This window comes from Dicentrarchus labrax, unplaced genomic scaffold (genome assembly GCF_905237075.1).
Source record: "Dicentrarchus labrax unplaced genomic scaffold, dlabrax2021, whole genome shotgun sequence".
Classification (NCBI taxonomy): domain Eukaryota; kingdom Metazoa; phylum Chordata; class Actinopteri; family Moronidae; genus Dicentrarchus; species Dicentrarchus labrax.
Window position 1 is genome coordinate 15,613,206 of NW_026136708.1, and position 17,480 is coordinate 15,630,685.

At 41.0% G+C, this 17,480-nt stretch overlaps 2 protein-coding genes across 2 annotated transcripts; one reads left to right on the forward strand and one right to left on the reverse strand.

Annotated features, from left to right (window-relative positions):
- The first annotated feature begins 15 nt into the window (after positions 1 to 15).
- eif2s1b (eukaryotic translation initiation factor 2, subunit 1 alpha b) lies at positions 16 to 5,062 on the forward strand. The gene is made up of 8 exons (XM_051409357.1): positions 16 to 165; positions 1,677 to 1,919; positions 2,643 to 2,722; positions 2,953 to 3,104; positions 3,194 to 3,300; positions 3,423 to 3,520; positions 3,697 to 3,840; positions 4,358 to 5,062. The coding sequence occupies exons 2-8, from the start codon at positions 1,679 to 1,681 to the stop codon at positions 4,481 to 4,483; spliced, it is 948 nt and encodes a 315-aa protein (XP_051265317.1). The 5' UTR covers positions 16 to 165; positions 1,677 to 1,678; the 3' UTR covers positions 4,484 to 5,062.
- A 675-nt stretch (positions 5,063 to 5,737) lies between these two features.
- rbm25b (RNA binding motif protein 25b) lies at positions 5,738 to 17,183 on the reverse strand. The gene is made up of 17 exons (XM_051409351.1): positions 17,054 to 17,183; positions 16,505 to 16,591; positions 16,074 to 16,291; positions 15,645 to 15,702; positions 15,309 to 15,469; positions 14,910 to 15,095; positions 14,717 to 14,800; positions 11,761 to 12,026; positions 11,200 to 11,311; positions 10,850 to 10,939; positions 10,450 to 10,523; positions 9,885 to 10,035; positions 9,253 to 9,664; positions 7,883 to 8,178; positions 7,445 to 7,543; positions 7,306 to 7,353; positions 5,738 to 6,708 (listed from the first exon to the last, which is right to left on the reverse strand). The coding sequence occupies exons 2-17, from the start codon at positions 16,581 to 16,583 to the stop codon at positions 6,616 to 6,618; spliced, it is 2,427 nt and encodes an 808-aa protein (XP_051265311.1). The 5' UTR covers positions 16,584 to 16,591; positions 17,054 to 17,183; the 3' UTR covers positions 5,738 to 6,615.
- Between the last annotated feature and the right edge of the window lie 297 nt (positions 17,184 to 17,480).

Here is a 17,480-nt window from a genome sequence, read left to right on the forward strand (position 1 = left end):
CCCTGGCGATCTTTTTCCGGGTCGAGAAATTAGCACACCCGTGAATGTGAGCTAGCGGGGCCTAATTCTTCGTTAAAAAACCCCCCGAAAGGAAACACAATTGGACATTTAAACACTCCCAGCACAGAACATTCAAGTGTATCGTCCTGTAACCATATGACAGAGGTGAGTTGTGTATCGATGAAGCGGATATTTACCGGGATCACACAGGGCTTGGTAGCTAGTTGCTAACTGCTAGCGTCGACACCAGTGCATGTGCCGCATGTGAGTTGGGAGCCGGGTTATCAGCTAGGAAGCTAACGGATATTAAAGTGGCTGTCTTTTTGTCCTTAGATTCAGATTTCGTCTTGTGGTTTTTCTGATTTCCTTCCGAGCTAGAGTCGCTGTTGATGTGTTACACTCGTTTTTAAGCGAGGGGGGGTTTTTAATCTTGTTTTTGTTCAGTTTTCGCTTTTAAAGTAAGTTGAAACAGGAATCTGGCTGCGTTGCATCATCCCATTCAGAGACACAAATGTGGGAAGAAAACTGCCAAGTGTCCTCTAATACTGCTTCATCCTCCTGTTGTTATTGTGGGGATATTTTCCAGGTTAAACTGAAGTTATATGAGCTCCTAAAGTCTGGAGAAAAAATACAACCACTCAGAAACAGGAGGAACAATGTGTCAGATTAAATGGGTTTGTCCTGTTCAACTAAATCTGTTGTAGTATTTAGTCCACCCTCATTTGTATCACTGAGGGTAAATTAAATGTTTGAGACATCTTTCACTCTAGCATAGTACAGTTAAACAGCACTGTAAGTTAAAGCCTCCAACAGTGACCGTAAATATGAATGAACAGCTCTTAACAACAGTCAGTTGATTTTAGACATTTCACATCCAAGGCAGGTGTATTTCAGTAACAGCCCAGGATCAGACAGTGTTCCTGTACCGCTCAGTGAACTCATCATGGGTGCTGTCATTGTCTCTTGGGGCATTATCTGTTTTCAGTGGTTCCCAACCTTTATGGCTTGTTGCGACGCCTTAAATATAAAGCAATGTTTACCTCGTCACAGTTTGTGGCTCTTATGTGAATGTGAGATGTGGCCAGATGAATAGTGTAGGGATTTCTTAGAAGTATGTATTTTACAGTTTGAAGAGGTAAAATTCAGATTTTTTTTTCCATAAGAAAACTGAGAAAGATTTGGAGAGCAAGAACATCAAACGTATTTTTTGGTAACAGCGATGTTTTCTCGTCTTTCTTTAATCACCTTGTAAGCTCAGATTTATCAAACTACAGGTTGGCAACCACTTCTCTAGATCATCATCAGATTCACAAATTAAAACTGAGCTGTATAACATTGAAGATTTAGTAAAAACCTGATTTAAATGTATTTAAAGCGGCATGTTTGAACCTCCCTGCCTGGTAAATGTCCACATTTTTCCACACTCCCCATTGTGGGACAAATAAAGGAATATCTATCTATCTATCTATCTATAACACAGGTATTCTGTTGAAAATTATAGTATTCAAGCTAGAGTTAGTTTCTCAAACTTTAGAAAACTGACATTATTGTTTGTACTTTTCATGATGTGCACACTGATCTTGTAAAACTGACGGCTCGTCCCATTTAGGAGGATTTGTGACAGCGCTGGCCGCTTCAAATATTTGACCTGTCTCTCTTTGTGTCTGTTTTCCCAGCGATGCCGGGGCTCAGCTGCCGATTTTACCAGCACCGGTTCCCAGAGGTGGAGGATGTTGTGATGGTGAACGTGAGGTCCATCGCCGAGATGGGTGCCTACGTCAGCCTTTTGGAGTACAACAACATTGAGGGCATGATCCTCCTGAGCGAGCTGTCACGTCGACGTATCCGCTCCATCAACAAGCTCATCCGCATAGGCCGCAATGAGTGCGTGGTCGTCATCCGAGTAGACAAAGAGAAGGGTGAGTGCAGGCAGGAGGGTGCTACCTCTAGAGATGATGATCAGTGGGGTTGCACTAAGGACGGGAACCTTTTTTGCTAAAGTTGCAGGTGGAATAACGTCCCAACTACAGCTGACCTTGTTCTGTAGTATAGATGGAGCATGATGGAGTAGTTCTAATATCTGCAAGTAATGACATTATCAATCATTATCAGAAGGGATGAACCAATGTAGGGAAATTCTGTGCCGATATCAATGTTTTTTGTTATTTATATACACTTTGTGCCAGGGAAATCTATAAAGATGAGCACATGTGCCTTGTTGCAGCTCAGTTTATTTCTCTTTTTATCCAAGATGTGAGACGCAGAGCTGAACAGCCGCTCACTGTCCGTGTCCATCATCAATTATCCATCAGTTTTTTAACTTAAGAATAATTTACTCTAAAATGTCAGCAATATTTGTGTGAGTGAATAAACACAGATATAAGTAGCGTATTACATGTTTTGTACATATTTGTATTTTTCTGTGTGGAATGTCTACCGGCGTCTATTTCCAGAGCCTAAAATGATCTTCTGATCAGCTGAAAACAATGCAAGTATTTGATTTGTGTTTTGTAACTATTAGCCTTTGACAGCCATCCTTCCTCTGGACTAATATCTGTTCATATTCTGTCCCGTGTGAATATTCTGAATGCATCATGCCATGGGGAAAATATCACAACATCTCTTCTCCGGTTTGTCTCTAGGATACATTGATTTATCAAAAAGAAGAGTTTCACCAGAGGAGGCCATCAAGTGTGAAGATAAATTCACCAAATCTAAAACTGTAAGTCACATTGTGCCCAAAGGCTCATTCTGTTTTTAATGTGTGTTCCTCCTAAAAATAACTAATTACTGAAATGTTTTTTCAGATGACTAAATATTATAAATGCAGTTGAAAGCCAACAGGTTTAAAATCTGGATTATTAAAAACTACAGTGCCATTTGTTGAGCTCTTGAATCTTGACCATTGAGTCGGTAGTCGCATCGAGCTGATGCTGGTTGTTGCGTTTGCAGGTGTACAGCATCCTGCGACACGTGGCAGAGGTGCTGGAGTACAGTAAGGACGAGCAGCTAGAGAGCTTGTACCAGCGCACCGCGTGGGTCTTCGATGAGAAATACAAGCGGCCAGGATACGGAGCTTACGATGTCTTCAAACAAGCTGTATCGTAAGTGCTTGTTTTGAATATTTGGTGTGAGGCACGTCCCAAAATTTTATTTAGTCATATACAATGGTGAATATCCCCCCCCCCAACAGAGATCCCGCCATTCTGGATGGTCTAGACTTAACAGAGGAAGAGAGGGCTGTGCTGATTGATAACATCAACAGGCGACTCACTCCACAGGCTGTCAAAATCAGAGCAGGTAAACATATACTCTGAAGCTAACAGCTGGTCATTATTTATTCAAACTCTAGCAATAAAAGCTTCAGTTGGACTTGATGTGACCTGTGATTTGTGTTAATCTTTTCCCTCTTCCGCCTGCAGACATTGAAGTGGCATGCTACGGGTATGAAGGCATTGATGCCGTGAAGGAGGCTCTGAGGGCCGGGCTTGGCTGCTCCACAGAAGCTATGCCCATCAAGGTAAAATTGGCACTGAACTGATGCTTGAACCTCGTTTTCTGTCACAAACTAAAGAAACTCACAAAGAATTAGAGAGTGTAAACTGCTGCTTTACTTGTATGTTTTGGCGGAGTAAAAGCTGTTAGTGTAAAAGCCTGTAATGGAGTGTTAATACATGGTCTTGTCGGTATTTGCAGATCAACCTGATCGCTCCCCCTCGCTACGTGATGACAACGACCACTCTGGAGCGCACAGAGGGCCTGTCTGTGCTCAACCAGGCCATGGCTGCTATCAAGGAGAAGATTGAGGAGAAGAGAGGCGTCTTTAACATCCAGATGGAGGTCAGTGACTTCACTGTCTTTGTGCAACCAATCTACATTTAACTACAAGCTACACGTTCACACATAATCCTCCAGGGTCAAAATGATTTATCTTTTAACTACTACAGGAGGACATTTTGCTTATTTAACTACAACAACAAACAAGAGAATATACTTTCTTATTTTGAGAATAAAATTTAATTATATGTAACATTATAAAGCATAATTTGGGGAGGGGAAGTTCTGAGAAAAAAGTTCTGAGAATAAAGTTGCGTCTCAACATTAATATTTGTCTCAAAATGTTACTTTATTTTCATGCATTGTTCATAAAATTATTACTTTATCTCATATTTATGGCTTTTTATTGTAAATTACAGCTTTACCTTTTAGTATTGTCACTGCTTGAGCTTTCTCAAAATATTTTACTTCACAATCCTTCCTAAAATACCCAGTGTACAGAAATCTCTCTGTTTTTACATATTCCTACTTATTTCTTTGCATTGGCACAAATAATTAAATGGTAAACTGTCCCCTTCAGCCAAAGGTGGTGACAGACACAGACGAGACGGAGCTCGCCCGGCAGCTGGAGAGGCTAGAGCGGGAGAACGCAGAGGTGGACGGAGACGACGACGCTGAGGAGATGGAGGCCAAAGCAGAGGACTAGTGTCAGTTCTCGGAGGAAGGCCTGTTGAGGGAGGGGAGGGGGGCGGGGGGGATAAACATCAGAGGAGAAATGTGGACAGACCTGGCCACAGTCACGCAGTCCGACAGATGTCAACTTTCACACTGCAAACATTAACTGGCGTTAATAGTTCATTGGCAAACATCCCAGTTTGTTCATTAGCAAGGTTTGTTTCAGAAGATGGGAACACAAAAGGCCGTCTTCTTACCCAGACATGGACACAAGTAAAGTTAAATTACAAATTAAACATCAATATCTTTTCTGTTTTTAAGTACACCGATTTGAATAAATAACTCTAAAAAAGCTGTTTACAAGCAGTGGCCTTCACTTACCTCTTGCTTTAAGAGCCCAGTGTCTTCAGTATCTATGGCGCTTCATCGCTTGCTGGTCATCACTGGATGTGATTGATTAAAGGAGAAACGCATAAGCTCGTCTGTCTCAACACCGGTCAGTGGTGACTTTATGTGCTGTTTCTCTTCCAGTTAAAGGGTTTATACTGGCAAGACCTGCTCTTGTTTAGCTCATATGGCACCAATAAAGTTCTGGAAGTTTTGATCTCAATGCGTTTGTGTCTGCTGCTGTGAGTACATTGAATGAAATGGCACCAGATTACACTAACCTTTCATTTAAGGATTGTTTTCCTGTGTAACTACTTTCCAAACAAGGTTTTCCCACTACAAAGCTCAGAGAAAGCAAATGGAACTTGCTATCACTCTCAAACTGACTGGTGGGTGAATTACTTACAGGAGAAAAAGTATATAATTAAACTCTGAAGTCTAATGTTTTGTTTCTTTTAAAGCTTTGTTTACATCACAAACATGCATAAAAGCTGGTATGAAGCAGACTGAATAAATCATAAAATTTAACTAACATATCTACCCTTATATTATCAGCTCAACCATGGTACATTAACAAATGTTATTAAATGCATAACCAGTTAAAAATATCTTAACATACAAATGGCAATTGTACAGTATAGTTGCAGTTGTAGTGCTTCTTTAAAAAGTCATTTTACTTTAAAATCAGGAACATTCACATTTATAACAAGAGAATGACTTGAGTTTTAAAACCTTGCAATCACTGGTTAACGTAGCCTTGACATTTGCAACTTCAGGCGATTTATTACAATTGTCAATCACACCTTTGTCCAACTCCATGACTATAATAAAATCATACTTAATGATTTGTGAAAGAAGCGAAGGGTGAGCAGTAACAATCAATTGCTGGTTCACAAACCAATATAAAAATCAATTTTATTCAAATGTTCACCAATACAAAAACAAATGGAGAGCATCTTCAACAACTTGAAATCACTTTTTCCTGTTCTTAGCTCATGTTCCTATAGTGGTTATGACGTGTGTGCTTTTTACAGCTGCAGGGATGTCACCACCCAAGATACTGATAGACGCATTTCAAATGACAACTAGGTGCTTTTGAGACGGTCTGAGGACGAGAACATGCCAACACGTTTGTCAGGAATGTGATGAGGAAAAAATTAGGAAGGAAAATGTAACTCGACAGAAATAAATGTAGTTGTGTCCAAAACCCTGAATAAATAACCCTGTAAAAATATCACATCCTTGTAGTTATGCATACTCTAAAGTCTGTGTCCACTCAACCCACATCCGACTGCCCGACAGATTTTACACCTTAGAGACTTCAAAGAAAAGTTCATGAAACCAGTAGACTGCTTGTAGCAGTCCTGCAGATGACTCTTCAGTCTGTGTTGGCATGTATACAAATAAAAGTATAGGACCAAGAGACCTTATCTGGAAACACTGGTCCTGGGTGTATGGCAGCAGTTTCCTCACAGAATTATATCACCATAGTCAAATAATGATGTACTGTATATACACAAAAGCACACCGACACAGTCAGCACCTGCAAACAGAGGGGAGGCAAATGTAGCCTCAGTTTGTTGAGAAAAAAATAAAAATAAACATTAGCTGAACAACTGGTGCAAATGTGAGAATGAGCAGAATCTGCAGTTCCAGTCTGTACTGGTGTGAACAAGTCGCTTTGTTTGGGGGTGACATAATTGCGCTACACTATTATACATGGTGTATGGGGGGAAAAAACAAAAAACTTTTATCTTCATTCAGTGGTTGTTTGGCTTATTTCACCAGTCCGATCTTCTTGGCTTCAGTTTCATAAATGAGTAACCTCCACATTTTCACTATGAAGACTTCAGCCTCTTCATCAAGAACCTAAAGCAGGAGTTAAGTGTAAAGAACATTGACAATTAACTGATTATCAGAATAGTTGCTGATGAACTTTCTGTCATGTAGTCACTCAAGAAACCAACATTTAAGCTCAACTGTTTGTTTGACGTACTGAGAATATGTGTATTCCTATTCTTAAGTAATCAGAATTTTGTTATTATCTGCAGACTTAAGCAAATGTAGGTTTTTTTTTTTATCCGGCTACAAAAACAGGATAAAAACATGACTTAATTTCCATGGAGATAAGCGAGCTCAAATAATGCATCTTAAACCCTGAGCGACACAACGCCCACTTGATGTGATGATGGTGAGCAATTCAGACACATCACGGTATGTATGACATTTGGATTCAGCCATTGTTATTTCTCACAGGACTATGATGAATACTATATTTTGACTAGGAGGTAGGTTGAAACCCACAGACTTTACACCTTTTCATCAATCAATTATGATAAAGGTTAAATAGAGAAAAAATGTTAGAACTGCCTGACTGCTGTTAAAATAGATGACCAGAACATTAACAGTCAACATGAACATAAACACAGCTCTGGGAGGGCTTTATTTAACTGTTACATTACTCACCATAGCAACATCATCCAAGATACTCTGTGGCATACTGTGAGCCATCACCTAGGAAAGATAAACACCACCATCATTTCATGTTTCACTCTCCCTCCGAGTCTGAATGAAGTCAAATGTACAGACATCACACGATCAATACCTTGGAGCAGACAAAGTCCACTAACGTTGGCTCTTCCTCTCCGATGTACTCAATAATCTTTTTATTGATCCAGGGCCGAACACGTCGTTCCATTAACGTCTAAAAAAGAAAAAAGACAAGAGATGAAGGCACAGGCTTTGTTTTAGAAGTTATAACAACATCTGCTAACGGTATGTAAATGAGAAACTCAAGAGGCAGAAATGAATGAATCACTGTCTTCTCCTGCAATAGACTTTGTAAGAAATATAATCACTTAGAGGTGCTGAGGCAGTGCACACTTAGTGAATACACTCATTGTGATCTTTATTAAATCATGTCTTTGTGCAGCTACTCCTGAAGGCCCGTTTTGTAAAGGATAATGAGTTACCTTGTCTGCTCATAAACAGGATAAAAAGACGAGTTCAATGAAATACAGCACATTGTTCCTGCTCTTCTCACCGTGTCAACCATAGACCAGTCCAGCGCGTAGGAGAACAGCTCAGGCTTTGCTGTGGGAATCTTTTCTATCAGACTCTTGATGTGTTTGCGTTTCTCCTCGGTGTTGGCCCCCTTTATGCTGGAGAGCCCGGCTCCGTCCACCCCGAGGCTCTTGTCATCGTCGTAATCCAGGGGCACCAGCTTCCTCTTGCGAGGCTGTTCATCAGCCTCTTCGTCATCAAACTTGTCGAAGACGCTATCCACGGGCAGCTTCTTCCTCTTACCTACATTGGGTTGACTGGGGCTTCCTGTGGCACCTGCAGAGGACAAGGAGCTTTATGAACACAGTTTTTATTTATATATGATAAAGTTCACTTTCTATATATTCTGCAGTGACTGAATCCTACCAAAACTATTCAATTTCCTTTCATGTCTGCCAGTATCTATTTCAATAAAAGAAAAATATATATTAATGGAGGTAAGTTAATATCTATATTAGAGAGATCTTACATATGTCATAAATGACAAATGTCCAGACCAAATTTCAATATCCACTGAAAATGGGGCTCTTTGTGCTCCTTACATATAGGTGGAGGGAGCAATCATAACAAAGAAAGCTTTGTAAGTTTGTCCAGTCGAATGAAAGTACGTGTGGAAAGGGAACAGAACTGTGGTGTGTGAGGTGGCTGATTGTTAAAATGGCAAAAATCCATTGAAGAGGATGTCTTGCTAAAGCTACTGACAACAGATGTGCAAGCTGTGCATTCTGGTCTACGTAGGCGACAATCTGTGGATAAATGTTTACTGCATCTTTGACTCTTGAGGATTTCTCCCCGTTTGGTTGTACCATTGTTGTAATGAAGCTCATTTACCTCGATCTGAAGTGCATTTAAAACAGAACCACTCCGTGCATTTTAGAGGGAAATGTGGCTATATTATGTTAGTTAAACTTCATATTTTCTTTTAGCAGTGAAGCTCTCTTCTGTGTCAGTAAACCACAAAGTAACAAGTGACTTGTACGATAAATTAGTCTGCCAGTTATTTTCTTGATTAAATCGTTTTCTCTACAAAATATCACAAGAATGCTTATTGCAATTTCCCAAAGCGCAAGGAGACGTCTTCAAATTGCCTGTTTTGTCAGTTGAAAACCTGAAGACATTTACAATATCAAGCAGAGAAAAGCAGCAAATATTCACATTCAGAAAGCTAGGATGAGTGAATGTAGGGCGGTGAGTCAGGAAGTCAGGAAAGTGAGTTAACATTTAATTGATGATCGAAATGTTTGCAGATTAAATTTCTGTCTGCTAACTAAATGATTAATAGTGTTGGCTCTCTCTGAGTGCTCCCTGCCTGTCCACGCTACACTGAGGACACATTTATTTTAGACTCACCCAGTTTGAGACTGAGGCCAATCTTCGGCCGCTGCTCCTCCTGTGGCAGGGCTTCGGGGGGTGAGTTTTCGTGGGGGATGATGATGCCGCAGGGCGACTCGTCCCCGGGTGTGTTGGGGGACACGTTGCCACTGGCCGAGGACACTGAGGGTGCTGCTGTGATGGGCCGCATCGTGGGCTTCAAGCACGGTTTTGCGTCAGGGTTGTCTTCGTCATTCTCGTAATCATTTTCCTCACCCTCCTCCACCTCGTCGTCTGAGTGGACAGGCCGTGAGCGGGCCTCTGCTCTCTCCTGGTCCTGTCGGCGGTCCCGGTGGTCTCGTGAACCCCTGTGGCGTTCCCGCTCCTCGTCGGGTTCCGGTTCTTGGATGATGGGTGGTTGTCTCAGACGCTCCTCCTCTTCCTCCTCCATCTGGACCAATAAGAGGCAGATATGCAGAAGATTAACACCCAAGCACAGTGTTTTACAGAGAAGAAGGTCAAGAGACAATGAAAGCTGGACAGCACAGATGTGCAGAGATGCAGAGAGACTAGGATGATAAAGTGACCTTCACAAAGACAACAGACAGCATGGCCACTCACTACAGACATACAGGCAAACCCACATACAATAATATAATAGACAAGCATACCCTGCGTAGCTCTGCGTCTGGGTTTGGATGTCCCTCGTCTAACAGCCTCTGTCTGATCTCCTCCAGCTCCTCCTTCTCTCTCTTCCTGTCACGCTCGTCCGCCTCCATCTCCTTCTCTCGGTCTCTGAGACGCTTCTGCAGCGCACTGCCCCTAGGGGTCACACCAAAAATTACAGCCTTCAGAACAATAGCCATAGCAGCAGTATTGCATCTGCTACTACAAGTCAGATCTGGGTCACACAGCATCTGCTGCATTATTTTTTTTTACTATGTTCTTACATGTTTAAGTGCCACATGGCTCCAATCTGTCACGCAGAGCAATGAAGTGAATACAAAAAGGTTTTGTCTTCATATGTTTACCTAAAATTTACAACATTTATGACACACTGTATTATTTACATGACATAGTTCTGCAAATTCAAGGTACTTACAGGCTGCATATCAGATGCAAATCCTATTCACAGAAGCACATGTGTGCATTTATTTTATTTGATCTTATATTTATTTTACTACTACTACTTAGCCTAAATAAACAGAGCAGTGCAGCATTTTTTATGTTGCTTACCTGTAGTACTTAGGGTCATCTCTGTCGTCATCATAGTCTTCAAGAAACTCTTTCAGGCGTTTGCCTTCTTTCACCTGAGAACACATAAGACCACGCTGAAATGTCTTCTGGATAATAAATCTATTTCTGCTCACAAATTTTATTCTCTGATTTATTCAATGAAATCATATGAATACAAAAAAAAACTAACATACACGTTTAATAATCCAGTCCAAATTGTAATTTAAAGCTTAAATGCATTCTGTAGTAGGATTAACAGTGATTAATTAATTTTGCTAGGTTTGAAAAGTAAAACAAGACAATATTGTTCCTTGTTAAATGAGAACAATGTGTACACCAAGTGTTCAATCTAAAGTAGGACATCTCTATGAACGTCAGTGGTCATTTAATGTGCTCTCACCATTTCTCGTCGGCGCTCATCTTCTCTCTCAGACTCCTTAGCGTAATCCCGTGCCTTCTTCCTCTCCCTGAGCTCCCAGTTTTTTAAACGCTGTAGTCACAGCAGTGTCAGGTAAGCCACAAACAAATAAAGGCAACAATTCTTTACTTTGGGGGTTCCCAATCATTTTTAATGTCAGCATTTAAGAGCTTAGGATCTAGTAACAGTGACTCTACTGGTACAGTAGTCTCTAAGACTCCAGGGTTGTGTCAACAGTCACTACTCACTATATAATACATAGTGTATAAGTCGCAGTGCAATAATGGAGTGTGAGCTCAACACAGCCGGGGTAACCTCCCAGCCTTCCCTACCTCCTGATAGGCTGCTTCCTTGTCTCTGAGTTTCCTCTCCAGCTTCCTGCGTTCATACGCCTCCTCTTCATCCTCTTGGTCTCGTTTCTTTTCTCTGTCTCGACTCATCTCCCTGCAAAAACAAAAGGTAAGGATATATTATCCTTGAATCGAAATTGGAACCAAAATACATACGTGTTAAGTGTAACTGTACATCAAAAAGAGGGGAGACAGAAAGGTGTCAATTAAGCAGGGTCTATATGTGACCACATGGTCCTGAGAAAAGGTTTAATCAGTCACAATAAGTGGAAACACCTGTGTGAGTGTGTTGGGGCTTTAGGCAGCTGTGGAAAGCTTTCACTGAACATACCGTTTTAACCTCCACATACTGTTCAACTAAGTTTGTTTGCAATTCTCAGTTGTCTAAGAACATTTGCATCAAAATTATGACAGCTTGCATATTATTTTCCATGTAGTAGTAGTAGTATTAGAAGTAGTGTAGTACTAAGGATTCACTTGGGATTCATGTTGCAGTCTGACATGATACTGCTACTAAGAGACTATGAGGTGTTTTTTCTTCACCTAGACCGACTGCGGTTGGGGCTCCTGTCGCGGCTTCTGTCCCTCTCCCAGTCTCGGTCTCGCTCTCTTTCTCTGGTCCTGCGGTCACGGTCTTTGTCTCTATCTTTCTCTCGCTCCCTTTCCCTCTCACGCTCCCTTTCTCGTTCCTTCTCCCTCTCGCGGTCCCGCCGCTCTCTTTCCCGCTCTCGCTCTTTTTCCCGCTCCCTCCGTTCCCGCTCAAACTCCAGCCGCTCCTTCTCCCTCTTGTCCTTCTCTTCTTCTAGTTTCTGCAGAGCAAAACACAGACAGGGTCAGCCGATGCCACACAAGATCCAGCGAGTCTTTGCAGTCAATTTGCTACTGTGCACAGATCAAGTGGTTTCCAGATTTTAAAGGGGGTTTCATGAAGGAACATGCTCTACACTAATCAGTGCAAAGCTTGTATGAGAAGCTGGAATCCTAACTGGGAAACCTGGAAGGATTAAAAAAGGCTCTCCCTCACAGAGAGACAGCTTCATCGTTCATCTAAAGCCATAGACTGTACTTTGTTGCTTCGAACTTGCACTATAAACTAGGGTTTAGCTAATATAACTGGAAACCACTTTAACAGACAAAAAAGATCTGTGGAACATCTTCAACTTGAGGCATTCATAAGAAAAAGGCGCTGCAAAAGACAATGCTTTTTCTCTCCTTAAGAGTCGTCCTCTCAGAACAAGGAAAACAAAAACAGAAAACAGGCGTCAGTCTTTTGGTGAACTAGTTGTTTGTGACTTACAGGTGTTGAACTATGGACTCAGCCCTTCGCTGCCCCTACAAGCCTTTTAAGTTAGGCCTGGGAGGAAAGCAGGTAACACGGTATACAAGGGAAAAACGTTATGGGATTCTGTCTTGCTTAAGCATCATCATTATCATCATCATCAAATCAACAACCTTTACTTCAATGAGTAACATGGCATTCGGTAAAGTGCTAAATCAAGAAATGAACATAATGAACATCAGTTACATTTCTGCACAGATAAATGAAATGTAGAAACAGTCTTACCCCTGCAGAAGTCTTCAGCATCTCTTCACGACTCATTACTAAGACACACACACACACACACACACACACACACACACACACACACGGCACACGCAAAACACACACACACTAAACACACACACTCCAGTTGTGCCTTTATGGGCATTACATACAAGGCTTTGTAGGTGTAACGTGGTTAACATTTATAGTCTAAGCAGACGCCGAATAAAAAAACTAAATATAAAAGAGCAAAACACTAGGTTTAGAGTACTGCATTTCCATTACTTTAAATGGCACTCGTGCTGTTATACTGAGTAATGCACAATAAGTGTGACAGTAGAATCAACAATTTTTTATGTAATTTGATGAACTACCACACAGTCACATGCAGCCACATGCAGTCTGCTGGTATTAAGCTAGAAACACAGACTTTACTAAAAGCCTTGGATGTAATGCAAGTTAAGAAAAGGAAACTTATGACATGAGAAAGAAGTTGGAAGCTGTTAGCAATAATTTAAACCCTTCCTTAGCTCAGGTTCCGTATCATTACATATTGTGCCTCGACTCAAGCACAAATCATGTCAGGTGATGAATTTTGCACCCATTTTGGTGTCTTTTTACTTACCTTCATAGTGTGTCTACCAGGGCTACACGGTTCTCAGCAGAAAATGAAACATGACTTCGCTATTAGAATCTAGTTTGTCTAGTCTAGTCTGTTGTCGTCGTGGTTTTTGTTCTGTTTAATCAGAATTGTTTGTAGAATTGTATTAGTTAAAAACCAGAGCAATAAACTGAAAAGGGCAAAACGTAAACAGTGCTAGTATTCACATATACTTCTGATTGTCTATCGTCTATCGTCTTTCCCGTTTCTGGTTTAATCTTTTGACCTGGTAGCAGGACTTAGTTTTGGCTTTTTCTAAGATAAAGTAGAAAACGAGGAGTGTGTACTTGAGTTTCATCTTGTACAGCATTTAAATCAATGCATGAACTCACTGGTCTATCTTGGAGAAAAATAAGGCAGAGAGAGTGAAGATACTGATGGATAGCAAAGATTCACACAGCACCACATACAGAGAGCACGTACCTTGTCAGTCTTCAGATCAGCGTGCTGCTGTGGAGAGGGCGCCCCCCACACTAGCATAATAAAAAGCTACAGCCAAAGGCACTGCAGTGGTTATTGACAAGAGTCCTTGTGCTTCAACATGAACACCATTAAGACAGACCATAATATACAGAGGACTCACACAGGTTCACTGACTTTCAAGCTTTTGGGGCACCCACCAATAATGTCACAAAATAAAGATCAAAAGGTCACAAGGTACTTTTGTATTGTCAAATGGTTGGCTGAAAAAAAAGGAGCATCATAAGCCCTGGCCAACACACACAAAAGTGCAATACAGTTGCCCCTATGCAAGTCCTCAAGAGGGGGACGCCCAGTATATGTACATAGTAAATGAAGGCTGATACTTACATCCTATCCGTGTAACTTTTTCCAAAGCTCTGAGATTCATCTTGCTTTAGTCACCATATGATCACTATCATAATGGTGGGGTTTAATGAATAGATTAGCTTTTAAGTAACTTTACATCGTCTCCATGCATTATTGTGTAATGAATGAAGAATGGATCTATAATGGTCACACCTAGATAGTTTCACTATGGTGGTCACAGGTGTCAAGTCAGGCCTGAGACAGGTGACAAAAATACTAGCTGTCTTCCTAGTCGTGGTGTTTGAACATTGAACATGAAACATTTCATATAATATGGGGCGAATTAAGATGTTTGGTGGTGTAAATTTTAAGGACTGCCAAATTGTAGCGCAGTATGCATGTTACTGAGATCAAGAAAAGCTTGGTAAATGTGTCAACTAAATGTGCAAGCTCTAGGAGTGAACTATGTGAGCAGCTGCTGTCCAAAACCTGTAATGTCAACTACAAGATCAAAGGAGCCACTTTACCTTGTGAGTGTCACGAAATTTACTGATTTCTCTGGAAATCAGGTCTCTCTTGTCCTCCTCCATATCAATAGTGTTAATGTCGTCCTAAAGAAAAAGAAATACCAATGAAAAAGTCTTAGTAAACTTTTAACATTTTAAGTTCCAAGAGAACAACAGTACAAAGTCAGAGAGGAGCAAACAAAACTTGGTATACCTCTTCTTTTTTCTCCTTTTTTCTCTTTCGTCGCTGGGATTCCTCATCCTGTGAAGGCGCGTTGAGTTCTGCAGCATATTCCCGCATCAATCCATCGATAGCACCTTTGACTATCTGATCCTTCTTCTTTGTCTCCTCATCTAGAACCTCTTCCTCATCCTCTCCTCCATCTTCAGCCTTCTTATTCTGCCAGTACAGAAGAAATCCAAGTTTAGCAATGAGTTAACTGATTAATTCAATCACTGCAATAAATAAACATTTATTTGAATTGCTTAAGAAATTTAGGATGCAGCGATTCAGAGATCTGGAACCGGTCTAGGTACATGATCGATTCCTGGGGCAACAGATACAGGCACACAGATCCTACTCAACCAGTAATTCCCTAAAACGGAATTATACCCCATTCACAGTCTTCTTCTTGGCCTTCCACTCATCCAGCTGAGCTTTAGTCTTGGCATCCACCTTCACCAATAGATTTTTGTCTCCAATCTGCAGGTCATGAAGCAGCCGCAGTGAACGCAACGTGGACTCTGGCTCCTTGTACTCACAAAACCCAAAGGCTGCAAGAGAATTCGACATGGAAACAGACATGAAGGCAGATTCATATGTGGATAATTTGATAAGATAACAAATACTAATTAACTGAGTAATTTCTGGTTGGTTTTAAGGGAAATCTTCGTATGTATTTTGGAGAAGACCACCCAAGTTAGCCATGAATGAAAAGTATTTCCTTACCTTGAAGCTTGCCAGAGGCTCCTTGGACTCTCTTCCAGCTCAGAACAATTCCACATTTCTAAAACACGAACATAAAAGGGAAGAAGAGATCATGGCTCAAGTAGAAGTGGATTCTTTTTTTAATGCCACAGCACAGGATTCAGTTTCAGCAGATTACAAACCCAATCTGGTAACCAAATTTCATGATATTAGTCTATATGGCATCAGGGTATATGAAAAGGAGGTTTGTTATTTGATGAGTGTTGCCGAACAAATCTATAAGATAACCCCATCTATAGAAGAATAATAAAATCTATGTCACATAGAAGACAGAAGAATCAAGTCTATGTTATTTGAAATGAATCTGTAAAATGAATGTAATTTTTCCTGAAGACAATTCTTTTTAGATAACATAAATATTCCACAACTGAATGTTTGTCTGTGCCTTACCGCCAGCAGCTGTCTGATCAGCATGTCTGAAGCTTTCTCTGATATGTTCCCCACAAAAACTGTGGTGGTGGGACCGCTGCTCTCATCATTGTCTTTGACTCGCAGGGCAGCAAAGTCCTTCTTGGGGACCGGAGGCTTACTGACCACTGACACAGAAGGCACCATTACTGTCGGGGTGGAGGTCATGATGCCCACGTGAACTGGGATCATCGGAGTTCCTGCAACAACCAAAGGAAAGGTAGTCAACTTGAGACAAAGCACGTCTGGAATGAAATAGTTTGTTTGAAAGAAGTTGGTTAATATCAGCAGATAATGACTTCCTACTGTAAGTTTCTTTATGTGTCCCTCCTAAAACAGGTATGTTCAACATTAAAAACAGATCAAGTAAAAACGGCTGTCATCTACATTTATTTTGGGAGTGTGATGCTTACCTGAGGCGAAGCCAGCAAACTGAGGGGGCATCCCAGGAGGAGGCAGCAGCGGCCGGTTTAAATGAGGTGGGAACGACATTCTGGGACCTGATGGAGGAACAGTGACACTCATCAGCGGTCAGAAGAAGTCCTCTGAACAAAGAAAACTTCCACATTATAAATGATACTCAAACACACGCACATATTAACTTGTTTTCGTTGCAAGCACAGCCGAGGACAACACTAGCGTGCTGTGTTTGTAACGTTAGTTCAGAAACTGTAGTTTAAGTGGGGTAACGTTCAGTGTTTAAGTGTTTTTACTTTGTTTCATTCATCGCGGTACACTGTGTTGTACCTAAACAGCCGATTCCCAATTCAAGCAACCAATACATCAGCAGCACAACGAGCTAGAGCTAGCATTAAGCACGCTGCTCTGTACCCGGCACAACTATTACTACGATTCGGCTAAGCTAACATTAGCCAGAGCTAGTCTGACCTAACAAGCACAACTCACTTTAGCGGGCTAAATATGAGTTCGGAATAAATGTGGAAATGTCCACACATACCTACCCCGAGTTAGGTGGTGTACAAAGTGATAAAAACCGCTATCCAAAGGTTATTGATTATGGAAATCTGTGTAACGTTCCGATTGTTAGATTAGCACGTTGGCTAGTCACGGCCTTCAAAAACATTGACGCAGGCGCATTACGTACCTGACTTAGAGGCGCGCTTGTTTTGGATGTGGGGACTTCACCGCTGGGCGGAGCTGGAAAATATGGTAGAGCAACGGCAGCAACTGGCACTACTAGTTTTTATTGGTTTGTTTGTTTTGATTCGTTAACACTGTTTATTCGGTGCAAATAACAAGAACAAACAATGTATCCTACCTCCGAGACACTGACAATAATGTCTAACAGGCAAAACGAAGTAGCAGTACCGATATAAATATACTAAAATAATAAAACTTACTTTTAATTTAATTTAAAAAAATAATATA

What these genes read in the sequence shown, in the direction of transcription:
- rbm25b (XM_051409351.1), bottom strand. Translation starts at nt 16,583, where the DNA reads ATGTCGTTCCCACCTCATTTAAACCGGCCGCTGCTGCCTCCTCCTGGG. An exon ending in AGCCTCTGGCAAGCTTCAAG is followed by an intron (nt 15,470 to 15,644) that starts GTAAGGAAATAC and finishes ATTCTCTTGCAG; the next exon opens with CCTTTGGGTTTTGTGAGTAC. An exon ending in AGAAGAAGACTGTGAATGGG is followed by an intron (nt 15,096 to 15,308) that starts GTATAATTCCGT and finishes CTGTACTGGCAG; the next exon opens with AATAAGAAGGCTGAAGATGG.
- eif2s1b (XM_051409357.1), top strand. Translation starts at nt 1,679, where the DNA reads ATGCCGGGGCTCAGCTGCCGATTTTACCAGCACCGGTTCCCAGAGGTG. An exon ending in GTCTTCAAACAAGCTGTATC is followed by an intron (nt 3,105 to 3,193) that starts GTAAGTGCTTGT and finishes CCCCCCCAACAG; the next exon opens with AGATCCCGCCATTCTGGATG. An exon ending in CAGAAGCTATGCCCATCAAG is followed by an intron (nt 3,521 to 3,696) that starts GTAAAATTGGCA and finishes CGGTATTTGCAG; the next exon opens with ATCAACCTGATCGCTCCCCC.